This window comes from Electrophorus electricus, chromosome 2 (assembly GCF_041902795.1).
Source record: "Electrophorus electricus isolate QZ-2024a chromosome 2, ASM4190279v1, whole genome shotgun sequence".
NCBI lineage: Eukaryota > Metazoa > Chordata > Actinopteri > Gymnotiformes > Gymnotidae > Electrophorus > Electrophorus electricus.
In genome coordinates, this window is record NC_137498.1 from 41265354 (window position 1) to 41290842 (window position 25489).

The window sequence follows — 25489 nt, forward strand, 5'->3', positions numbered from 1 at the left end:
GTAGTAGTAGTAGTAGTAGTAGTAGTAGTAGTAGTAGTTGTTGTTGTTGTTGTTTACAGTCTGAATGATCTGACTGTACATTCACAGCCATTGATATGACCCCACCCCGACTCACAGCTGCTGTCTCATCCTCTGCTCCAGTGAGACTGGCGGAGCAGAACAGGAGAGCAAAGATCCAGCCTAAGGCTCCTCTCCGTCTTGCGACCTTTCGGGTCGAGCAAGCAGCTGTGCGACCTGGTGCAAACGTTGGCTTAAGTTTGGAGGATGGCAGTTCTCTGCACGCCTCGGGCAGCGTCTTGTTCTCGCGGTGTGGAGCCCCACGCCTATGCCTGTCATGATCTATGTACATGTGTTTGTTTGTTTTTTTATGATGCTTTTAAATGATTTTAGTTTTATCTTTCATGCGCAGTAGTTGTCCTTAGTTGATAAACTATATTGGGTGTGTTACTTTCTTTGTGGTCTTGGTTTTTCTTGTCATTGACCTGGGTCATGAGTTCAAACTCATTAGGCTACATTCTACTGAGTGCATGCATGCTTGATTGAGTGTATTACACTGCTTGTCAGGGAGAAAAAAACCCTGAGATTTGCAGCACAAAAAAGATACATAAAATAGCATTGGAGTTGCTGACATGTACCAAATGCTGGTTAGAACACACTGGTCACATACCCTGTGAGTGCAGTGAAATCACTCTTATCTGGAGTAATGGGGGAGGCTGAGTTGCCTCCTGTAATCCTCTTGAGTCTGCTGACACACTGCAGGCCAAATCTGTTTGAACACACCTTCCCTGTCCCTCTGCTCTCTGTCTTCCTGAGGGGACATAGCCTGCCAGCAGTGCACTCTGGGCTTTCTGCAAGCAGGACGTCAGGAGCCGGCAGCAGTGGGAGGAGTTGTGCTAAAGAGGACTGTTGAAAAGGACAGCCATGCTCAGTAATTGGTGTGTGTATACAGGTCAAAGACCTTTTTAAAATAATGAGAAGCCCCTCACTGTGGTGCGGCTCAGCAAATACTCAGTAGTGGTCTAATTAAATGAAAACCTTGGACTCTGATTGGCCGGGAGTAGATTGTTAAGACCTGCTAATTTAAAAACCCCTGTCAACACCATTCACAATCAGCCAGCGATATCTCAAAAGAGTACCAGAAAAAATTTCATTTATCCTCATGGTTCAGTTTCAAGAATTTTTATCTTTAGTTTTTCTTTCTTTTTTTGCACTCAAAATACTTTGCAAACATTTATTTATTGCACAGCCCCCTGTGTTTTTCTATAGTTGTGTTTACAGGGTTTGATTGCAACTGGCCACCTTTTAAAAATGCAACTGCAATATTTAGCGTGAAGCGCAGTGAGACAGACAGAGCAGAGACAGGCCTTTGCCCACAAGCACGCAGGCCAGAAGCCAGACAGCCCTGCTCTCCAGTTCCTCGCCTGAACCCAGTGCAGACGAGAAAGGGGGAGTCCAACCCAAATATGCAGTCTGGAGACCTGGAGGCAGCATGCTGGGAAGATCTGACTTAGCCTCAGCTTTGCACTGATCGGTCACTGTTGCTCATAAGCACAGTGGCTCTGATGTTTGGTCAGTTTGTCGGGATTTGGGTCAGAACCCTGTATTAACCAAACTTTGCAGGGAGATTACTGTGTTGCTTGGTTTAGTAGAGCTGGGAACACAAGCAAGTGTTTGAGCACTGCGCTTTAGTCTAAGAGGGCTGAGTGTGTGTGCACGTGTGTGCACTTGTGTTTGGGTGTGTGTGTGTGTGTGTGTGTGTGTGTGTCTGTCATCATGACAAACATCAGTGGTGTGATGCAGAAGCTGAGAACCTGACACATTTGAGTTGACGCACAATCAGGAAGTATTTTGTAAACTGGGTGTGTGTAAGTGTGTGTAGGCCAGGTATAAGGAGCCAGCTTCAGCTTGCCTGAGCCCACGGGGTGCTTTCCCAGGAACAAGCGTACTGTGCTAGCTGTTGTGGATAGGGCACGACTGCCCCATGTGGATACACACTCCACTGCCTTTCGGTAAAGGTGCTTTCACACGATGTTCACTTTTCACTGCCACAGAGATATTAAAATCCTCCTCTCACAGATACTTAAAAGGTTGACATGTTTAGGCAACTTGACAATACCGTTCGAGGAGTAGAGATGTGATCTAACCCCTTTGGCATTATAGTATACCAGCATACTGTATACTCTTACTATATACTCAGGAGCTTAGCTAAAATGCAAAAAAGCTATTGATAAATTGTCCTTTTTATAACATGGATAGTGTGGTGGATTTTGTGGCAGCTAAAATACTGTGTTAATCAAATACAGGGACACTCCTACTTCCCATAAAAAAAGAACACTAAAACTGAGGTACATGATTCATACAGAGGAGTTGAACATGCCGTGAAGGCTGTAATTTCTTATTATTTATGTACAAGACTATAGTTTCCTTTCTCAAACCACAGTGTAATCCACTTCTCCGAAGCCAAAGGAGAGCAGGACTGCAGTAAAAGCAGTTCTCGCTGTGGTTTTAAAGGATGGGTTACAAGGGTTTTTTTTCCTTCTTCTTCATGCATTGTGTGCTTGACATGGAGGATAATTTATTTTTCACTATTGCACTATAAGTCTAAATCCACCATATGCTGTTGCTACAACATTTAAACCTCTGATTTGAAGGGTTAAGACCCATTTTTTCTTAGGAGTTATCAGTGTTGTTGGATATACTAGTATAGAGAGCTTACAGATACTGTGAGGAAGCTCTTGGTGAAATAATTAGAGGCGACATCTTTGGTTTATCATTGTCTGCCCCTTCCAGAAACATCTTTTGGTTACTTTTATGCACACCTTAATCCACACACCCCCACCAACTTGAATACCCCACCCTCTCATCCCCAAACCTGTCCTGCTTGGTGTCACCCATGACACTAAGAGATTAGACAGCAGGTCTGGACTGGCTCACAGGGCAGTTTGTAGGGGTGGCATTTTAAGGGTCAGGTTGTGGGAAGATGTTTTCACCCCCTCTCATCAGAGAGGACTGCAGTAGACCTGTTCTACTGTAAATGCACTGCACTGCTTTGTAGGCTACAATTATGGAAACTCTAGATGTTTTCACTTTCCCATGACGGTAATATTTTACATTCACTTGATTCAGCATTGCATGGAGAAAAAGGATGTGAGATCGGAGTTTAATAAGTATTTTCCCAAATCCAATAAAAAATTAAAAGCCCACTTTTTATTGTTAAGAAATTTATTGTGAAGAAAAGCTTGTAACAAATCTTCCACACCGGTATCTTTAAAGGATATTGGATGCTTTGGAAGTGAGAATTGTATCAGATATTAATATTGGCTTTAAAACATTTAATAAATAGCTGTCTTGCTGTGTATGTTGAACATGCGTGTGTGTGGTCTTGTTTCCTTTCACATACAAACGTTGGGACCAGTGTTACATGATACTGTGCTTGTCTACAGGCAGGTTTGGGGTCTTTTGCTGTGACACTCCTCTAGGCTATTTGCCTTCAGATGAGATGGTAACTCTGCAGTTTGCAGTAAGGTCACAATAATTTTGCTTTAGACTTGAACGGCAAATTTCTTTCATCTTTAATAAAATACACAATGTGTGAAAACTGGTTAATCTACAATAACAATATTTAACATTTATAACTATTTTTTAATAACACTTTGTTTTAGAACAATTTATTTAGAACTATTTTTGTAGGCTTACAAAAGTATGTGATGACAGATTTTGTTTTGAAGACATACAGACTTGGTTCGTGTATGTTGTTTAAGTGGTGTAGATGCATAAACATGTCCTTCGTTAAATTTTACTGAACACACTGATGACTAATTATATATACTTTTTTTTACAGCAATTGAGATTTCAGTAAATAGATCAAATATTCTGCATGTCTTGAAAGTGGCACAAATGAAAAATACCTTACGATGTGGATTAGGCTGAATAACACTACAGTATACTTACCAGCTACAGAGTAACACTACAGTATACTTACCAGCTACAGAGTAACACTACAGTATACTTACCAGCTACAGAGTAACGCTACAGTATACTTACCAGCTACACAATGACATTACAGTACACTTGCGAGCTACACAGTAACATTACAGTACACTTATCAGCTACTCAGTAACGCTACAGTATACTTACCAGCTACACAGTAACGCTACAGTATACTTACCAGCTACACAGTAATGCTACAGTATATTTAACCAGCTACAGAGTAACACTACAGTATATTTACCAGCTACACAGTAACGCTACAGTATATTTACCAGCTACACAGTAATGCTACAGTATATTTAACCAGCTACAGAGTAACGCTACAGTATATTTACCAGCTACACAGTAACGCTACAGTATACTTACCAGCTACAGACTAACGCTACAGTATACTTACCAGCTACAGAGTAACGCTACAGTATACTTACCAGCTACACAGTAATGCTACAGTATACTTAACCAGCCCTACTGCTAAAAAGCTGTAATTCACATTTAAACTAATGAGAGCAGTTTGGAAGTGTTGCCCTTCATTCTCATGGTTGTGTGCTGAACATGCCTGGTGAGACAGAAGGCCAGACTGACAGGTGGCTGAAGCTTCAAGCATACTGCTCTGTGTCACTGGGCCTAGCTTGTGTGCAACTGACCTCTCTCTCTGGCCCAGCCCGGCTCTGAGTGCCACATGGGTACAGCCCTCCGGCCAGGAAAGTACATTGAAGTGAGAAATGGGTAGCAGGCCAGCCATGATACGCTCATTAAAAGCAGTTAAGCAGCTAAAAGGCTGACTGAAGTGTGTTTTGGTCTTCTGTTATTATTTTTCCTCAGACATTCCTTTTAGTGTAACTTTGTCTCCTCCTGTTCTGTTGGTCTCACCCCTCAGGTCAGCCTGATGTGCCGTGGCTTTTTATTAAGGCAGTTAATTTCACTACAGTCTTTATCTTAGCAAAAAACATTGACACAAAGAATCTTTACCATGTTCAGACATTTGATCACAGTAAACAGCTTAAAGTGTGGCGATACTCTACTAGCCAGTAAATGCCTCATAATCAAATGTTTATTAATTAACTCAGGTTATGTGATTTACTTATATTTCAGAAACCTCTGTAAATTGAGCAGATCTATACTGTACCATAATGTAATGAGAGACACATTTTGCATTCATTTATTAGCGGCCGTCTCTCTGGGTTTGGAGCTCTGCTGCATATGTGGAACGTGTTGTTGGAGAGGAGGCAGCACAAGGCTGGAGTGGGTATGACGATATAAAGAGTGTTTCGATCAGACTGAACATGCTTCATTCTGCATTATTGAGCACTCGTTTGTGATGTTTTTAACTTTCTTTTTTCTCTCCTTCCCCTTCACCACTCCAAAAAACTATTTTCTTTCAAGCCACCACGTGTATGTGCTTGTGTGCGCATGCGCACAAACACACACACCACACACACACCACACACACAGAGCTCCTTTGGAGGACTGTTCAAAGCAGAACCTCCATGACACACACACACACACACACACACAGGCTGCCATGACCTGTAGCCAGAATGTGATGTGTGCAGAAGCAAGAAGGTGAAGGGGGAGTCTAACCTACTGGCACATTCTCCACCCTCTACTGCAGCCCTTTAACGTTTCCCAGATGTGAGAGGCAGAGGTACTACTGGTACTGCAAGTTACAGGGGCAGTGTGTGTGCATGTGTGTGGGTGGGTGTGTGTGGGTGTGTGTTAGCTTTGGGGAGTTGAGTGCTGAGTGTGCAAAAACTTTATTTGTGCAGGAGGGCCTCCATCTTCTTGCTTTACTTCGGGGTTCAAAAAGAACTGAGTCTGAAAGACTGCTGAGTCATGTTGAGGGGGGCTGCTTCAAGATGGACATTGTCAGGGGTCTGTTTGCTTTCAAGGGGAGTTAGATGGAGTTTCCCTCCTCTGTTTGGTTAATATGGGTCAGGGGTGGGAGGACTGGGCAGCAGAGTGTAGTGCAACAGGGTTTCCCCCTGGACACCAATGGTTGGACAGAACGTATACATGCAGGTCTCTGTCTCACATGAACATATATGGGTAAAGATGTGTTTTAAAAATGTCAGATGTTTAATTTGCAGTGCGAAGGGAAAAGCAGCACCACTCTTCCGGCCTGTCCACAGTATATGCTGAACCTGCACTCCTATGTACACTGAATGGAACATGAACATGACGACGAGTCTTCCTCGCTTCCCTGGCTTTCACAGTCCCCATATCTTTATCCCATAGAATGTCTCAGGGACCAGGTCAAACCAGGCACATCAGTACCTCCATCTAATCTGCGCCAAATGCGAGAAACTATCCTGTCTGCAAGGGCCGGGTTTCCTGCAGAATGATTTCAATCCCTAGTGGAATCTATGCCACGATGAATTGCTGTGGTTCTGTAGGAGGTCCAAAGTGCTACTGGATGGGTCTCTCTAATAAAGTGCCCATTCAGTGTATAATAAAGGGTGGTTGAAAGAAAAAAAAAAAAAAAAAAGGCAAAGCCGAAGTATTTTGTGCAGTGTAGTATATCTGTGTGTATTAAGCTGTCAGGACGGTGGTGGGATAAAGCACTCGTTTCTGTCTTTGAGCAGATGTTGTTTGCCATTGTGCTGTTTGGCTGTTGCTGACAGGTCCAAGTAAACCCTAGTACAGACATGTCTTTGACTGCTTCGGCTGTCTTGTTGTCCCCATGCAGTTAAAGCCAGATTATCTCCCTGCCAAGCATCTGCTTGCTGGTTTTTGAACATCACATCCATTGTATTCATACTAAACTGTAATGAAATTCCTAGGAGAATATTTTTTGCCAGTGACAAAGTTTTGGGATTAATTGTATTAAGTGATTATCATCTCTGAATTTGTGTGAAATAATAGGACTTTTCATTTCGCACTGAAGTAAATGTGGGGAAAACAGCATAGATAAATCATACAGGGTGCCCTAAAGACGGGCTGTTAAGACCTTTTAGAATCACACTTTTATATGACCCTTAGTCACATGGAAAAGAGGTTGTTCCTCTGTGGAAGTTAATGAGAGGCAGGCGGAGCTGAACAAAGGCCTGCATGCTGCACCACACTTTTGTCCCGACAGGACACATCAACCCAGCCCGGAGAAAGGCCCAGAACAAAACCCATCCTCAGACAGACACATCAGACAAGTAGCTCTTTGAAACCTTAGTGGACCATCTAAGTTCAACCTCCATATTGCTGGAGCACTGCAGTGGCAAGACATTAACTCTCTAGTCCTACTGGAATGCAGGGCTATAGCCCTCCCTGCTTTGTACTTCCACCCCCAGTAACCTCTGACCTCCAACCCCAGCCCCCTTGACCAGGCTAAGCGGAGTCAGGTGAGTGAATTGCGTGCCTGGCACCGTGTGAAGAGGCTGCGCTCTTCACTGGGTCTTTGAATCTCACATTGTGTGGTGTGCGATGCTCAGTGAAGCATGATGATTGATGTCTGTCTTCTGTTAGCATGTTGTGGCCAGGCGAATGACACAGTCTGCCTTGCCTCTGCCCCTACTTTGCTATGCATGATGTGTGTTTGTCTTAAGCTATTGTAAAGAAGCATTAGAACATGGCTATGGTGGTTTTCTGGGGCTTTTCAAATTTGGTGTATGCTTTGATGCATCATGATTTAAATATTATTTGTTACATATACTGATTATCTATAATTATTTTCTTACCATTTCAGCTTGGCATTTTTCCAAACTCTTTTGTTGATTTGAAGATAATTAATGTTAATTAGAGCCTGCTGCTTGGCTTTGAAAGTTTTTTTTTTTTTTAGTTTTCAGGCCAATCACTCAGGAAAGTCTTTATTTAGAACTTGCAGACTTTGTGTTCTGTCTGGTTGGCACTTGGCCACAGCAGTCACCAAGTCTGCAAATGCCTGGTGGACATTAGAGGAGTGTGTTTGTTTTCCTATCATGCCTCAGTGCCATATGGACTACTCCATCTAATCTAGCTGGGCTGCCTGTACTCTGCATGTAAACACTAGCCAAACTGACCAGGGCCACGTTCCTGGAGCCGATCTGCTGGAGGTAAGCAGTCCTGCTCTCTGATGTGTGAGACTCCAGGCTGCACCCCCAGAACCTGAGCAGCAGGAGAAGCCAGACTTGGCTGGCTCCATCCAGCCACCGTGGAAAAGGCACACCTCAGCACTCCATGCGCCGCTATTTTAAACCCCATTTTTAACAGAGCTGGAGTATCCTGAACCTCCGGATGGGCGCGACACATGAGGTGCTCCTGTATTCTCCAAGACGAAACCCGAGCAAGAGTGGGGGATTGGCGGGTGCCGCATGGCCCTAACGAGGGCCAGAGAGGCAGGGGAACGCGCCAATGTGTTTCCTATCACGCTACTTGCACTTGTGGCTGAAATTCCAGGGCATAATAAAAGTCTGTCTGGACTCAATCAAAATAAGTACACCACCACAGCCCCAGACTAAGAATAACCAAAGGACTGCTCTTTGATCACGTTCAGACGCTTTGTGCAAGCATTGTTAAAATATATATCTGAGAGTGTTTCAACGGTAGCTGGCTATTTTCTCAACTGCTTTTCCCTGTAAGCCCCTGCTGGGCAGCCCTCTCGTTGGGCTGTAGGTGGAGCTGGGCCAGCCTGGCTTTGTGGTGGTTTGCACCTTGAGTACTTGTGGCTGTCTACAGTGGGGCAGAACAGAAGTGGCAGCCACAGTTAGTGCTCTGTCTGAGTGGGGTCAAACAGCAGCGCTTTGCATTGTGGATCATGTGACGATAACCATCTTAGTTTGAGTTTAACCACAGCTTAAAGTTTTCTTCACATTAACAGTTAAAACTATTATGTTGAAATGCAAATATCCATGCACTTGCACATGTGATGACTTGCGTTACTATTGTGCAGTTTTGATAAACCCATTCTATGAACAGATTATCTGCCTTCTAGCAAGAGCATTTATGCCACCATGGATCCACACCCGACGGTGATTTAGCTGTTTATTAATCCCTTCTTTAAAAAAACAAACAATGTTGTTTCCAGTTTGGCCATGAAGTAAAAGAGGTTCAGGGTCGGGGAAAGAGCAGTAGAAACCAGACAGAAACAGAGAGGAGAAATAATAACTGAGCGAGTAAAATGCTCTCCTTGTCTAAATTCTTGAAGCTAATTACTCTGTGGCTTTAGTACATTCAAACCACACAAATAGCAGAAAATCTGCTGAGTGTGCCGTTAGCCTGCTGAGTTTTAAGGTGGACCGCTGAGTTTTAAGGTGGACTGCTGAGTTTTAAGCTGCACTGGAAAAATTTTATAAGAAGCTGGAGAATAATATAACTTCAGCTAAGTGCGTCCGTAATTTGTTTTTCATGAAGGAGAAAGTGTGTGTGTGTGTGTGTGTGTGTGTGTGTGTGTGTGTGTGTGTGTGTGTGTGTGTGTGTCAGTCATACATGAGTATGAGTGTGTTTTCACATGCACTTTCTGGGAGTAAGTACATTAGTTATAGCTGAGGACCAAACAAGTGGTGATAAAGTGACGATAAGTATCATCTCACTTAGAGAGACACTGTATGGCAATGGAAAGAAAATTAAACTACTAGTTCATGCGTATATATTGCCTGGAGTGCCTTAGACCTACAACTGATATGAGGAAAGTAGAAGATCTGCTGCACTCTTGGGATTTTTGTGATGTTGTTCTGCTGCTGTATACTATTGGTTTATGCTTATGATAATCAGACCTGTATTGAGAAATTATATGGTTTGGTATGATTCATAAGACAACCAAAGTCCCATCTGCTGTCTCTCCCTTGTCCTGTGGCCTCACTGTCTGCTTGCATCTCTGTCTTACAGAGGAGGTTGACTACAGCAGTTTTGGCACAAACACGCTGACCCGGAAGAAGAAGGCAGTGGTCACTCTTCGCAACGACCTAAACAGGAAACGACCTCACATCCGCATCGGCATGCCGCAGGATTTCCGGCCCGTGTCCTCCATAATTGACGTGGACATCCTTCCTGAGTCCCACCGGCGGGTGCGTCTGTACCGGCACGGCTCTGACAAGCCACTGGGTTTCTACATCCGTGATGGCACCAGTGTGCGTGTCACACCCCATGGCCTGGAGAAGGTGCCAGGCATCTTCATCTCGCGCCTGGTGCCCGGCGGCCTGGCCGAGGGCACTGGTCTGCTGGCCGTCAATGACGAGGTGCTAGAGGTGAACGGCATTGAGGTGACGGGCAAAACCCTGGACCAGGTGACTGACATGATGATCGCCAACAGCCACAACCTGATAGTGACGGTGAAGCCGGTGAACCAGCGCAACAACGTGGTGCGAAGCAGCCGTATCTCAGGTAGCTCGGGACGCTCGTCCGACAGCAGCGGCTCGGGGGGTTGCCCCGCCATCGCCGGCCTGCCCTCTGCTACGGCTGTCACCTCCTCCACTGCCGACCACGGCTATGCACCTGACGACCTTGACAGCGACGAGGAGTCGGACATAGTCATCGAAAGCAGCGTTGGTCGCCCATCACGCCGCTCGCAGGGTCAGCTGGCTTCGTCCTCGGCTGCCCCAAACAGCCCAGTCAGCAGGCCACAGAGCCGGCCCCTATCCGTTGTGTCCACAGCCTCCTTCCACTCGCAGGTCAGCCTGAACGGCATGGCTCACGGCAGCCTGAGCTACCGGTTGCACAGGGACCTGAGTCTGCAGCCACCCCAGCACAGCAGCAGCCTCGCAGGCAGGGAGAGCAGCAACAGCAGCCTGCACAAAATCCTGAGCAGCCTAAGAACAGGCCCCCGCAACAGCTTGGTGCTTCCCCCTGGGGGTGTGGAGGAGGATGGCATGGTCATCACCCTATAACGCACTCTTGCAGTGGTGCAACTCTTGAAACTCCCTCTTAAAAACACACACATGACCCAGAGACTTAATCGTACAGCCTGGGACAACAGACTCGAACCTCACACTACTTTCTTAAAAGGTTTTGTAAAATGACTAATGTAAGACACACTGTCTTGAGATATTACTCTGTTCTTAAATAATGTTTGCTTAATGTACACTGCCATGTCTTATCTGTTGGGGATACATGGGAAATAGTGTGGTACATGTTTAGTTTGTTTGTTTGATTTTCCTTTAGGCAGAGCCACTAATTCAACATGAATGTGTTCTTCTTTATCAAATTGTCCACTTAGTGATCATTTTTAATCATGTTTTCTAAATGTGTCTTTGGACCAGCAGCGAGGTTTTGACCTGCATATTTGTTTTAAATAATAGTTCAAGTTGCAGTATATAACTGATCATATTTGCCACTACCATTAGTGATTTGGAGTCAGCACTGGAATTCTCTGTGTGGGAGGGAGCTACACTTATGCTAATGTATTATGTTGGCTTACAATTTGTATATCCTGAGTGTGACACCAAATTTTGAAGTTGTACAGCATTTTGTTAATATTCCTCTGAAATGTCTACTGTATATGTTTCAGGCTTCAAATCTCATTCCTGCAGAAAATCCTTTATTCTTAGAACATTTGAGTATTATATCTTACAATGTCACATAGGAGAACACACTGTAATTACATGGATCAAGGAATTATGTTTTTAAGGTTTGTCCTGTTTTCTCAGTGACATGTATCGACAATGGCTTTTTCCCCCTCTACTGCTATATTGGGGACCTTGATACAGCAGTGAAACGCACAGGCGTGTCATACACTGATGTTTGCATGGTGCTCTCTAACCAATGGTTTTGTCTTCTAACCCCACAACACACACCCACATACACACGCGCATGCACACACATTCTGTCAGGTCACTGATAATGAACTCCTAACTGGCCCAACTCAAGTCCACACAGCTGTTCACAGGCTGTGTCCTGGGAGATGCTCAGCTCTTAGCAAGAGCAGTGACCTCTCTACATGCTCAGTGAATTTAGCATCACCCTGCAGGTTCTAACACTCCAGTTAGGGTCATTCACATTTAAAGCGTTTGTTGGCTTTTCTTAATTGGGAATAATTGCATTGGCTCACAGTGTTTGGTTAACATTACCCTCTTAAGTTATCTGTGTTTTTATACACCAGCACCAGCTGTTCTGTTTTCTGATTTTCACATGTTTCTGGAGGTTTTTTTCCCCCCAAAAGGTGTGGACTGTGGGACATAATTTCTATAGTCTTATGACTTGATTACGTTATGTATAGGCAGTTTGGTCTACGTGCATATGTTTGTCCTAACAACCCCTAACCGTTTGTGCCTTGTTGTCCCATCCTCTGGCACATCTCACCCAAAGTATTATGCTTCTAGCTCAGCATCTCTTTGTACCTGGCCACTGGATGATCAAAGTGATACAAATGGATGCCTCAGTGATTGGCATCAGAATTCTGTCTGTAAGTTGCCATCTGCTGGTCACTTTTGGAGTTTTTAATTTACTGGGAGTATCAACTGGGAGCCACCTCAGTACCAAGCAAATGAATATTTATTGTACAGTATTTCTGAAGTTTAAACATTTGTCCTGGTTGTTTAATTTCTTTGTTGGTTTTCCATGTACACCAATTTTAGGTTTGAATAAAAAGATAATATGAACTGATATATTAGCCTGCTTTCCTAACTGGAACAGAAAAAAATGCTTTGCCTTTATACTTGTTATCCCATATTAGGACACACTAAGGGGTCAAGAGGACTACAACATTTGCAAAACACCAGTGGACATCTTAGGGGCACACTATGAAACAAGACATGAGATAGCAAGCCATCCTTGATCCTACTTACAGCTAACTTTATAATTCAGACTCAGCGATGTCACGATGGTGGCTCAGCTGTCAACAAGTTTTATAACCATACCAATGTGTCCTCAGACACTAACCTGCCTGGGGCAGAGTAAATGGATTTGAGCTTGAGAGTGAATAAAATCCCACCTTTAATCCTGTCTATCCCAAAAAGAGTAGTGCATGTTGGGATATACACAGGGCTTACCTGAAAGAACCACCAGAGGCCTTTGCGCCATGTGTTTGCTAGAACACCAGATCAAAAGATTAAAAGAATGTTTTTATCAGATTGCTGCTGGTTATTTCTGCTACTGCCCATTCCTGGTTAATGAACTGTCAGTAACTGTAGGTCACGGTTGGGGGTTTTCCCATATTGACAGGCTTGGAACAGTATAAGGGTGACTATTTTCCCTATCATCAGTGTGTCCAGGCATAAAATGAAAAACTTTAAATGCAGGGGCCTAAGGAAGTTATGAAACTATATGGCGTTATGTACTATATATGGGGCTGGACTCTTATGTTATTTGCTGCCCCATCAGTATTGATGATATTGATGATAACTATGCATATGCATATCCATGTGTATTTGATGATCTGAATGCATCACCTGCAATTTTGAAGAATCTGTTCACCAGTGCTTGATAAGTAAACAAGGAATCTCACAAATAAGCCTGTTTCAGTATATGTATCTTCAGAGAGTCCATACTGGATCAAGGTATGTTAAAGACTTGAGTAACTTTCATGCTTAGAGATAAATTTGGATTTTTTCATGTTTTCTCCGTTGTTAATGTTTTAATATGTTTTTGTTTTCTCTCAATTAAACCAACACGAAGGACACTGAAGTACAGTAATGGAGACAAAGGTTTATTTGAAGTTTGGCCATTTCTGTAGAAATATTGTATAATTATTCTATTTTTAAATGAATTTATTTTTGCCGAATTTTAAACTATGGTTCAGATACTGCACAGTGTCTGCTGAGGGCATCGTTGCAAGACTTTTTCAGGAATCGTCGGCGATAAACGCGAACTGTCATCTCATCCGCTTACGTAAATAAAATCAAATTAGTACGAAGACATTGCGTTTAATATTAGGTGTCTACAACTCCATTCACCTCTGCTTGGCACACCCCATTTAATGACGCTGGTTTATTATCTCTCAAACTCAGATATGTTTTCTACCTGATATTGAAGAATTTATTAAAAAAAAAATCAACTTAAGCAAAAATAACGGGTTTGTATTTAACATGCAAAAAACCGCTCGGCTATGTTTGAGCCTTACGGAGACCCGTACCGTACTGGCTGTCACATGACGAGCGAGAAAAGCCCAGTCTGGTCTTACTGGACACCAGCAGGTTTTCGGTCTGCTCTGCGAAAACAAACAAACAAACAAAAAATACACGAAAACTCCTTTTGCAGATACCGAAGATGGACCAACGGTTTGACCGGGGCGCAGTGCTGTCGCCGCTGGAGGAGTCGAGCGCCGAAGTGAGCAGAGACAGCGGCGTCGTGTCCCAGAGTGCGAGCAGCCTGTCGATGCTGAGCGAGGCCCCGAGCAGCGGCAGCGGCTCCCACAGTCCCAGTTTCGGCCTTCCAGTCCCCACGCTGGACGCGCCGGCGCCGCAGGGCGCCCCGGGGCAAGACGAAGAGCGCCTGAGGCGCACGGCGTCCAGTTACTCTGCCTATGTGTGCGCAAATGCAAGCGAAGAGGTACTGGCATAGGGTTATGCTGTTGGCATCGTGTTGCCTCTGAAAAACGCACTGGTTCCGAAGCTTTATATATATATATATATATATATACACACACACACACACACACACACACACAAACAAACAAACCTGCGACGGATGTTCTTATTAGAAAATAAGAGCAATGGCATACAATGACGAGACGTGCAATCGTACTTGTTTACAGATCCTGTGCCTGGAGAAGAGTCTAGAGGGAATGCTCACTCGTGTTGACGAGTTTGTGGGGATGCTGGACATGGTAATCGCATCATGCAGCTTGCTAGAATTTCACGTTTCACACGGAGCTGAAGTCAGCAGACTGAATTTTTATCTTTTCATTCAATTTTTCATTCCGCCTCAGAAGCTGCACGGATGCTATATCACCTGTGGATGTCGCTATATAGTAATTTTCAATTAATTTATAAAACTTGTAGTGATTATATAGCTGGGCAGTGAACGTCAAAAATGCACATGTAAGATAGTTATATCTAGTAAAATGGTTAGTGAGTTAAGGCTTCTAAAAAGTGGATGGTGAGTGCATTAAAGAATATCGAAAGCTGACACAACGTTGTATGTCTTATGGAATAAGAAATGTCTGTCAAAATATTTCAGGAATTTGTCACTAACAAAATCCTGAATTCTAAAAATGGTAAAGTAGTATTTCTTTAGTAGTATTATTAGTATTATTTATTTAGTATTATTATTTTATAGTATTTATTTTCCTTGAACAGCTGAATATAACGTTTTAGGCTACTGGAGGAACTAAAGTGTAGCGTCTTTTCTTCTAATTTTTTTATGGCTCTACCATCCTTACTCCTTGTGAAACATTTTTCAGTGTCATCTGACCAGTGAGGACCTCTACTTCATTCACGTTTTTTTCCGTTTAACAGATTCGCAGTGACACCTCTCAGATAGTAAACATCACCCTGCCTGAAATTCACAGAAAGTCTGAAGACATGAGAAAGATTTACAGAAAAATCGATAAGTTGGAGGTATTTATACAAATAATATTTGTTATATAAATAAAAACAATGTGCCCATTGTACATACATATATATTTATTAGAACTATAATTTCTTAAGGCTTTTGTCAAGATGGTTGCAGCCAATGTGAATGCCATGGAGGAGCAAGTTACCCAAGCAGAAGGTGAAGTTAGGACCCTACCGGGTGCTTTGAAAAAGATTTTCAGAACAATGAGTGTCCCTGGATTTTTAAATGTAAGTAACATCAGTAAAGCATATCTAAATGAATGATGTGAACTTTGCTCAGTATCTAATGGCCAGCATCTGACATGCATATTCCTGACCCATGAAACTTTTAGATCATGGTGTATTCTCTCCTCTACTACATCAAAACGTTAAGGTCTTGCTCATTACTTGATGAGCTGAACCAAGTGTGTTAAAGGTTGCAGTGCTGCAGTCTCTTTCCCACAGTTGCTTAGTGTTCCCTTAGGATTTAAGTAATATTTAACTTTGCTTTGAAAATGTTTTGGAATTGCGTTTGAGATGAGGGGACACTGTTTAGCTTTGTACATGAAATTGCCTTTTTATGTACCACAAGGAAGACTTTCCAGGCTGTGTGACATGTATCTTGAATAGATTCTGTTACTCCCCTGGGTGTTATTTGAGCACTGGAAATTCAGGATCCTCTGTAAAGAGACAATCATTGAAGCAGAAAGTGTTTCAGTTTCTGTATCTCCAGCCTCTCTCCATATTACCTTTTTCTTCCTGTTTGTGTCTTCTGTTGCTGGGTTTGTGCCTGTTAATGTCATTTTCCAAAGTGCTTCTAAAAGTTTTGAGAGATCCCCTTAAAATGGAATAAAATATATGGTGTGGAATTGAATGGACTGGGAGAAATACCTAAACAGGGAAATAGGGAAAAGTGTTATAAAACACAGTAAACATAAAATATAAGCAGAAATCTGTATAGATTTAAATACTCATTTAATATAGGCAATATCATCACAAGATCAGCTTTATGTGAGACTTGGGCTAATGCCTTCTTGTCGGTGGCTGAGGTGGTGATGGTTACCTTTCTTTCTTTTCAGAAACCTGGCAGTCCAAAAAGATCCCCAGAGCAGCACCCAGAGCTTCCCGCTGTATTCAGGACTGACGATTACTTCATTTCACGCCCACAGCAGTGATAGCAAGGTGCACTGTAGCATTGCTCTTAGTAGTCGGCTGCGACGGTCCGAGCGGCATACATCATGCTGTCCAGCAGCAACTGGAGCGGCTGCTCTGTGCCATGGGCACTTGCCTTGAACAGCAATATAAAAATGGTACTCAAGATGTCTCATGGAGAGTCTCAGCTGTGTAATGGCACCTGGTTATAGCAGACTGCAGTTGTAGTAGACTGTTTAATGGCAGCTAGTTTTAGAACCAAAAAAACCCTTTTGTTTTAAGGAATTTGTTTTGCTTAAAGTGCCTGGCGTAGAAACGTGTCATTATGTTCAGAAATGTGCTAGCAAATGTCAGAAAATGCAGGCAATTTCTGGGGTTTTTTAAATCTTAGATTGTATGTAGTTTTCGTAGTGTTACCTTGTTTAGATTTGATCTCTGTCCCTAACACTCAAGATCTATTTGCACAGCTAACATCGCGGTTGCTTGAATGATCCTATTCTGTGGCTGAAAATATGCCGTAAGATGTGATTTGATATGGAACTGCTCATACTAGTGGATAGTCTTAATGTAAACTTTTATGCTATGCTGTCTATGCCACAGAAATGGCTCTCTTGCTCTGAATGAACCACATCCTTTTATACTTTTGTTGTCAATTACTAGTTAACCTATCTGAATTTAATTTGTCTGATTTCTAACTAATGCTAATTTATTTATAATAAAATACAAATAATGCTGTAAAAAGGATCCTATTTTGTGGTGTGTTTCTATGATGTTCGTATATAATAAGCCCTGCAGATTCCTAACACTGAGTTAGCAGGGGTTTTTTTGTTTGTTTGTTTTGTTTTTGTTTTTGTTTTTTAAACCCCAGATAGTAAATTCACTTTCCAGGGCAGCTTGGGGGCAGTCGCTCTCAGTATTTCATCATGCGGCACACAGTTGAACACGCTTTCAGCAGGGTTCTGGTCAGTCGGGTAGACATCCTTATTTTAAGGTAAAATCCAAATCCAAATCCTTACCAATTGTTTTAATACATGTGACGTACGGTTATTTGACATATGGCTTTCTGAATCAATTTTAATGTTTGTACTGAAAATAGGTTCGGAATTAGAAGTTTCGTTAACAGCATGCTGCTTAGCTAACCTGAGCTAGCCAAGCTAAAAGCCATGTGCGGCCATGGCCAAAATACATTTAAAGGATTGGGGGCCGTTACAAATGTGGCAGGTTAATTCATGGTGCGGAGTTTCAACCCTACTCCAGGTGTTCGTGTATGTGGGGAGAAGAAACACAAGCCTCGAACACACTCGGGTACACAATTAATTGCGCCTTTATCACAGAGATCTCCGGAGAGCCACTACACCACGCCGGGTGCATCTAAATCAGGAAGTAGCTCTACCTTTGCCGATGAACAAACATACATATATAGGGAAGACTGCACCCCAAACACCCCCTCACAAGCATTCTTTGTGTTTCCCCACCCCATTTGTTTAACTTCATGCTGAGACGGCAGCCTCTGTTTTACAACACCCTTACACACACATACTCTTTTCTTTGATCTCCTTCTCGTTCTCCTTCGTTGCGAAGTTTCTTTGTAAAGCTGCAGTACTACATGCAACAAGCCTACGCATAATCTAATACACCCCCCCCCCCCCCCCTTCAAACTGCAATGCAATCACTCGCCCACTTTCTATACTTCATGCTAGGTCATGTGCCTTACATCACTAACCCCATCTCACAATGGGCACAAAAGATGTTCTGCACGTTTGTGTTGTCGATGGTGTGTTATTGTCCGGCGCTACATTTTGTAGTCTGTCATTCATAAAGAAAAGTTTCTCTCATCCATACAGCGAGCTAACCCGATGTAGGAGAGATTATTAGAGGATACATAGCCACGTTAAGAAACACGACATTTTGTCGTTAGCTATTCTAGTACTCTCACTTAAAATCTAAAAATTGTAAAAAAAATTTACAAACGCATCCACGGGGTCCATTTGGCATGATTGCAATGTTATGTCGATATTTGAGTAACAGCTTGCATCAACCATCCTGTTGGTTGGGTGAGCTAAGACAAGTTTGTCAAGAGGATGCATTTTTTGCCAGATCATATCAATGCAAATCCGTTTTCCCTTCTTATCCACTTTAAACTTATTGGATGTTTTGATTTTAAATGTGTTGATTTAACAAGTTTAAATATGTAGAGACTAATAAAAAATGTGTCTTTTTGTCTCCAGAAAGAAAGTAAGATGTGTGGTATATGGGCCTTGTTTGGCAGCGATGAGTGTCTGTCAGTTCAGTGCACCTGTGCTATGAAGATTGGCCATCGAGGTCCCGACGCTTTTCGTTTTGAAAATGTTAATGACTACACCAACTGTTGCTTCGGTTTCCACCGTTTGGCAATTGTGGACCCACTCTATGGCATGCAGCCCCTGCGTATAAAGAAATTCCCTTTCCTCTGGCTCTGCTATAATGGCGAGATCTACAACCACCTCCAGGTATGTGCTGCTTTTTCCTGCACCAATTCCCTGCATGTGTTCATCTAACTATTTGTACAGTCTTTGAGATTGCTGTTTGTAATATTCTATTGTAACGTTACTGCACACCGTGTTTCACAAATTCTCTTCCTCTGAAGCTGAAAAGGCACTTTAAGTTTGACTATCAGACTCAAGTGGATGGGGAGATCCTGCTTCACTTGTACAACCAAAATGGTATCCAAGAAATGGCCTCTCTGCTGGATGGTGTGTTTGCCTTCATTCTGCTGGACACTGCCAACAGGAAAGTTTTCCTAGGGAGGGATACGTATGGCGTAAGGCCCTTGTTCAGGCTCCTGACTGATAATGGCTTCCTCGCCGTCTGCTCAGAGGCCAAAGGTACCAGAAATGTTTTGAGTTTTGGTTGATTTTGTAGGTTCTTATTGTTTGGACTAATCTTATTGTTCTCTCTGCACCATTGCTCTCTAGGTTTGACACAGATCACCCATTCCATGTCTGAACCTGCGAAGATAACCCCTTTCCCACCCGGCCACTTTGAGGAGTTTGACTTGAAGCAGACTGGAAAGGTTAAGTCTGTACGGCTGGAAAGTTTCCATAGTTGCACTGATAAGCCCCGACACGCTGTCCATGACAGTGCTGGGGAACTTGCCACAGGTAAACACCTAATGATGTCGCAAGTGGTGATGTTACCATAGATAATGTAGTAGTAATGTCATCATTCAGAATACGACACTAATATTGCTTTAAACCAGGCATGTATTTTACAAGGAAAGGTGCCTTTCTGCATTTAGCATCTGTGTAGGAAACGTGTGCGTGTGCAGTGTTTGTCTCTGCTTGTCCAGATTTTGCTCTGGAGGCAGTGAAGCACAACATCAGGATCCTTTTTGAAAATGCTGTGAGGAAACGGCTGATGGCCCACAGGAGGATCGGGTGCCTTCTCTCCGGTACTAACACGCGCGTGCCACTGCTCTGTAGACAACTATTTATCTTTATAGACGTGGGTTGATGAACTGTTCATATTAACTAATGCTGTTTTACTGTCAAGGGGGACTTGACTCTAGCCTAGTCGCTGCCACTCTTGTCAAATTAGCCAAGGAGGAGAAGTTGCAGTACCAGATTCAGACATTTGCTATCGGTGCAGATGACAGTCCAGACGTTGTGGCTGCTCGTAAGGTTAGTGGTGTTGAATCGGCATTTAGTGCCTGTGTTGTTCCACTACAGCTAGCAGGGATATGGATCTGACACTTCTGAATGGTTTTGTGCCGTAGGTTGCAGACCATATAGGCAGCAATCATCACGAGGTGAATTTCACCCCAGAAGAGGGCATTTGTGCTTTGGAGGAGGTCATCCTCCACCTGGAAAGTTACGACATCACCACAGTGCGCGCATCTGTTGGTAAGCACAGCCGTGTGTGTGTGTGTGTCTCACAGGCAGTATCTCATGCAGTTTTATTTTCACTTTGTTGACATAAAAAGGAGCCAAAACATTTAGGGAGTTACGCAGTGCTAACAGAATGGAAATTCTTTTGTCTCCACTTTGGTATGTCACTGAACCTGTGTCAGTCAGTTTTATTATTTAACCTTCAGTCTAACCCTAACTGTGACAAACAGTTAAGAAACATTTCTCTCTTTCCCAGATTTGATTTCATAAGTAATTATGAATTCTTTAGTTATTGGGGAGAGTAGTTTTCTAAATAGAAAAATCAAAACTGCTCAGTCCTGAAAAGGTGCCATATTGGAAGCCTCAGGGTCATTTTTTTAAATATGAAAAATGTTTGTTGTATGTGATTTGTAATCTTGCACATTAATGCTGCCTTGTGATTTGATAGACCTGTGTGAAGTGTTTGTTTGTATCCTTTAACATTATCAACCTGTCCAGGGTCTGCAGCAAAATTTGACCATGTGGTTAAATTTGGCAAATTTACATCGTGACAGCAATGCTGATTAATGTGTGCTGTCCTTGTTAAATAAATAAAAGTAATTAAAGTTACTCAGCTTCACTTGATGTGTAGTCATTCACCTGAAATGACACAACATGCCTTGCTGACACCTTTTCTGCACCAGGTTCTACAGGCTAAGCCTCACTGATCTGTTTTATTTGTACACATTTCACCCATTTTAGCCATTAGATGGCATCAGAACTATAGGAAGCTTTACAGTTTACTTAGTGGGACTGTATTTCTATGTTTTTTTGTTTGTTTATTTCTTTTAGGCATGTATCTTGTATCTAAGTATATCCGTGAGAAGACTGACAGTGTGGTGATCTTCTCTGGTGAAGGATCTGATGAACTCACACAGGGCTACATCTATTTCCATAGGGTACACTTTATCTACATTCTAAGTGCATTAAAAAAATTTTAAAAACTTTTTTTAAAGATATAGATAGATGTCATTATATTTGTTGGGTAGTATATATATCCCACCACCTGACAAAAAAATTTGCATTGCAATTCTCTGAAGATGACCCGAGGTCCCTTGATCACTTAAACACCTTCAACGAGAAAGTTAAGATTTTTTTTAATTGAATAAGGCCTTTAATTAAGCTTCTCTGCCTCCCATCAGGGATTGAGAGATGTTTTGATAACCTCTCAGGAATTGAGAGAAGATGGTTTTGCTGTAGATAAAAAGATTCATGGAAACCTGCTAACTATCAGACTTTTTAACTTTACACTTTGGTTTTAAATGTAGCTGCACTTTTACTTATTGGATTGAAATGCAGTTTTAAATATTCTTTAAATTATCTTTATTCATAAAATAATAATCTAAATTGTCCTTAATTTATTGCTTTAATTTCTCTTTTAATATTTCAGTGTATTCTTTAGATCATCTAATTTATTTAGTTGTTTATTTTTACTTAGTGGTGGGGTGTTAGATCTCAGGATGTTTAGCTTTATTATTCTATGCATTCTGTTCTCTGTAAAGCACTTTGTAAACTGAAATTAAGAAATTGCTGTACAAATAGTTTATTATTATTATTATATGAAAATAACATGACTGCCAGAAAGGCCTCCAAAATATGGACAAAATGCAATATCGCAATTGTATCAGTATTATACACCCTGCTATATGTTAGACATGGGTAATTGCTTGAAGTAGTTGAGTAGTTAAAGTAGGCCTACAGAATTGTTACTAAGATTGAATGATGTGAACAACTCCAAAGGCCAGCTTTTCCATGACTTATGACGTGATATATTGTGCACCCCAACACGTGAATGTGTGAAAGTAAAGGTTTGCTTCTTCTCCAGGCTCCAACCCCGAAAGCAGCTGCAGAGGACAGTGAGCGACTGCTGAAAGAGCTGTACATGTTTGATGTGCTGAGAGCAGACAGAACTACAGCCGCACACGGGTGAGAGAAGCGTTCTGCTCCCCTCATAATGTGCCCGTGCCTGCCAAATCTATAGGCTCCTGTACACGTCCAGCTAAATAAAGTCGCTGGTCTGGTCTCCCTACCTTTGATTTCTGAAATTGCTGTCTGTTCACGGCTTTCTCCCTGGGCTCCTCTCATTAGGCTGGAGCTGAGAGTGCCTTTCCTGGACCACAGGTTCACTGCCTACTACCTCTCTCTGCCTGAGGAGATGAGGGTGCCCAAGGTAAAACAGCACTTTTCTCTTGTGATTTGAAGAACATTTCTAGAGCAGTGACTGGTTACCTGCTCATTTCATAAAGATGTAATAATCTGATGGTTCTTGATGCGCACTACACCTCACTGCTCCTTGAACGTCACTGGGTAACGGAGATCTGCGTTCCGTCGATGTTGTCAGTGTTCGTTGGTCTCTTTCACGAATGATCTGGTTTTGAACAGCAGCAGGTGTTAAGTGGATGTTTTTAATATTAATTTATACCATAAAAGCACTTTATAAATATTGGTTATGCAATACACAAACAGTGAGGTCCTTCATTAATGCAAAGTAATGTAAAGTACATGTGAAGCTCTAGGCAGTGGCCTGTGTGTAATTTATTTAGGACAGATGTCTCATCATTATAGTTATTATACCTGCTTTTATAGGTAGAACAGCTCTGACTCCACAATTATAGTCCTCCATTCAGTTGACTATTAGTCATGCCATTTCAGCAAAAGGACTCCCAGATTCTGCATGGAATCTTATTGTAAAAATAATCCTTGCTGTAGCTGTTTCTATTGCCCAACTAAACTTCATAAGGAAAGCAGTCCTGGATGTCCTATTGTATCTGTTTATTCCTGCCCATCAGAAATTATATTCCCTTTTTATGATTTCCTACAGAAGTCATAGATGATGCCTTTGATCATGTTTTACTTGTTCAGAGAGTAGATACACTGTTCTGATCTAAACAGCTTACTAAGACAACAGGAATTCCCCTGGTGATGACTTATCCTCCTACAAATAAAACTGACCGATATTGTACTAAAACACTCCAGACATCTCCAGGATGATGCACAGACTGCATCCCTGGGGCTTTTGATAATCAACTGAATAGTAACTGGTACTGTAGCCTACAACTGCTCTAGATGTGCGACACACAAATTTATTAGCTCACTAAAAGAACTTGCATGAACGGATCACTTATCACCCATTCTTCCTCACAATACACACAAAATATCCAGATATTATCTGACACCAATTAACCCTTGTGCTAAAACAGTTTATCAATTAAAAATGTCAGATTCCCATTGGTTCTTAGCTTCTGACTACATAAAACTGAATGAAAAAGGATTAGTAGGCTAAAGTTACAGCAATACAGTATGTGTAAAAATATATCAATGATTAAACTCCATGTACAATGAAATTGCCACAGTAAATGCAGAACGTTAAATTTCCTATTGTGTGTAAAATAGACCTATAAAAACTAGACTATGCTATAAAAACCTGCTTTGTCCAAACAGGATGGGGTGGAGAAGCATCTTCTGAGGGATGCATTCAGAGGGCTGAATCTGATTCCGGATGAAATACTGTGGAGACGCAAAGAGGCTTTCAGTGATGGGATCACATCCATGAAGAAGTCCTGGTACACAAGCTTGCAGGAGCACATCGACTCTCAGGTACATTGCTGTTGTATATATTTTTTTCCATATATTAAAGCCTTAGCAAAAATACAGGACAACAATAGACTGTTATAGACTGAAGTTTCTTGTGAGGTTCAGCCAGATCCCAGATTTGGTGTCTGCACCACTTGCGTGGGTAGTTCTATCATGTTTAGATTTTTTTTCCTCCCAAACCTTCACTATGCTCCCCAGACACAAACTTAGTAATACCACATTGCTTTACTGCTGTGACAGGTAACATGCAGAGAGCAGGTTCTCAGAAGCAATGTTAGACCCCGAGAGATTAATCTGGTGAATAATTACTACACATCAGGATCTCAAACACACCAATGTAAAGGCATTGGGGGAGTGGTAACTCAGTGGTTATGATACACTAACAAGTTGCCACTATTTGGCCCCTGAGCAAGACCCTTAACCATCAGTTGCTAAAGCAGTATTCAGTCATAACTGTATGTTGCTTGGGATAAATGCATCAGATAAATTATGTAACGGCAAAGGAGCTACATAGAATTTAGGAAAACCTAAAAGCACCTTTTCTCTTTTTTTTATTGATACACACTGAAATGACCCCATGCTTGGAATGCTGTATATACAAGCTAGCTTCATTCCTTGTTATACAGACATCATAGGTTGCCAAGAAAATGCCAGGAGTCTGCATTTTACTGGGATATGGCAGTTATTGTCTCATTTGCCTGCTTGTTCCCTGCTTCTGCAGGTTAACGACTCTGAGTTGGAGGAAGCACCCAACTTATTCCCTTACAATCCCCCCACTACCAAAGAAGGCTTCTTCTTCCGGCAGATCTTTGAGAAGCATTACCCGGGCCGCAGTAAGTGGATCTCCCATTACTGGATGCCCCGCTGGATCAAAGCCACTGACCCTTCTGCCAGAACCCTCTCCATCTACAAGCCAGACAAGGACCAGTAACCAGGCAGCTGCATGCCTTGAATGCTTACAGTATAACCCCTAGAAATTGGCTCTCCCTGGAATTAGAAAAAAAACATAGCCCATCTTGCATTGCCTTGACTCTTGGAGAATTAGATGAGAAGAAAAGAGACCACAATGACCAGACTGGGATATCCAGGACTCGAAACATATTGAAATGGAACAGTTGTTCAAAGTTTAGTCTTATGGAAGAAACAAATTATTTTCCCCAATTGCCCTTCTATTGAACAGTAAACCCTGTTTAATCTGTCTGTACCATGTGCATGTGCCTTTGACACGTCTTCCTTGGGCCACCAGGTGGGGGTGTGTGCACCATCACCTTCAAATGCAACTGATGTTATTAACTAGTCTGTCATTTCCAAGGTTGGGTTTGGGTTTTTTTTGTTTTTGTTTTTGTTTTTGTTTTTCTTTAGCCAGAAGCCAGTGAAAGATTCCAGAAGATGAAAAAAGGCATTTACAAATGTATATCAAATAAAGACTGGAAAAATTAATGTGAATGAGTGGTAATGTTGAAAAATTAAGTT

At 42.2% G+C, this 25489-nt stretch overlaps 3 protein-coding genes across 6 annotated transcripts in view; all 3 read left to right on the forward strand.

Annotated features, from left to right (window-relative positions):
• pard6gb (par-6 family cell polarity regulator gamma b) overlaps positions 1–12495 on the forward strand; it is a 28954-nt gene extending 16459 nt beyond the window's left edge. For all 3 annotated transcript variants that reach the window (XM_027023355.3, XM_035529231.2, XM_081703884.1), the window contains exon 3: positions 9784–12495. In XM_027023355.3, coding sequence (XP_026879156.2) covers positions 9784–10781 — 998 coding nt within the window. In that variant the 3' untranslated portion in view covers positions 10782–12495. The remainder of the gene's footprint in view (positions 1–9783) is intronic.
• A 1121-nt stretch (positions 12496–13616) lies between these two features.
• On the forward strand, positions 13617–17261 carry bloc1s4 (biogenesis of lysosomal organelles complex-1, subunit 4, cappuccino). The gene is made up of 5 exons (XM_027023343.3): positions 13617–14379; positions 14585–14656; positions 15288–15389; positions 15480–15614; positions 16445–17261. Exons 1-5 carry the CDS (start codon positions 14098–14100, stop codon positions 16538–16540), a joined length of 687 nt encoding a protein of 228 aa, XP_026879144.2. The 5' UTR covers positions 13617–14097; the 3' UTR covers positions 16541–17261.
• Positions 17262–17366: 105 nt separating this feature from the next.
• Positions 17367–25456, forward strand: asns (asparagine synthetase). 2 transcript variants are annotated; one of them, XM_081703888.1, is made up of 12 exons: positions 17367–17508; positions 18746–19006; positions 19144–19381; positions 19472–19657; positions 19825–19947; positions 20049–20176; positions 20272–20398; positions 21215–21321; positions 22248–22348; positions 22511–22592; positions 23864–24019; positions 24738–25456. In XM_081703888.1, the coding sequence occupies exons 2-12, from the start codon at positions 18758–18760 to the stop codon at positions 24945–24947; spliced, it is 1707 nt and encodes a 568-aa protein (XP_081560014.1). In that variant the 5' UTR covers positions 17367–17508; positions 18746–18757; the 3' UTR covers positions 24948–25456. The 2 variants fall into 2 exon arrangements, with proteins under 2 accessions (XP_081560014.1, XP_026879143.1); XM_027023342.3 differs by having other exon boundaries at positions 19846–19947.
• The last annotated feature ends 33 nt before the right edge of the window (positions 25457–25489 follow it).

Coding starts and splice junctions, on each gene's coding strand:
- asns (XM_081703888.1), top strand. CDS start 18,758: ATGTGTGGTATATGGGCCTTGTTTGGCAGCGATGAGTGTCTGTCAGTT. Junction 19,382..19,471: donor CGTCTGCTCAGAGGCCAAAG/GTACCAGAAATG, acceptor ATTGCTCTCTAG/GTTTGACACAGATCACCCAT. Junction 24,020..24,737: donor AGGAGCACATCGACTCTCAG/GTACATTGCTGT, acceptor CTGCTTCTGCAG/GTTAACGACTCTGAGTTGGA.
- bloc1s4 (XM_027023343.3), top strand. CDS start 14,098: ATGGACCAACGGTTTGACCGGGGCGCAGTGCTGTCGCCGCTGGAGGAG. Junction 15,390..15,479: donor GAAAAATCGATAAGTTGGAG/GTATTTATACAA, acceptor TAATTTCTTAAG/GCTTTTGTCAAGATGGTTGC. Junction 15,615..16,444: donor GTGTCCCTGGATTTTTAAAT/GTAAGTAACATC, acceptor CTTTCTTTTCAG/AAACCTGGCAGTCCAAAAAG.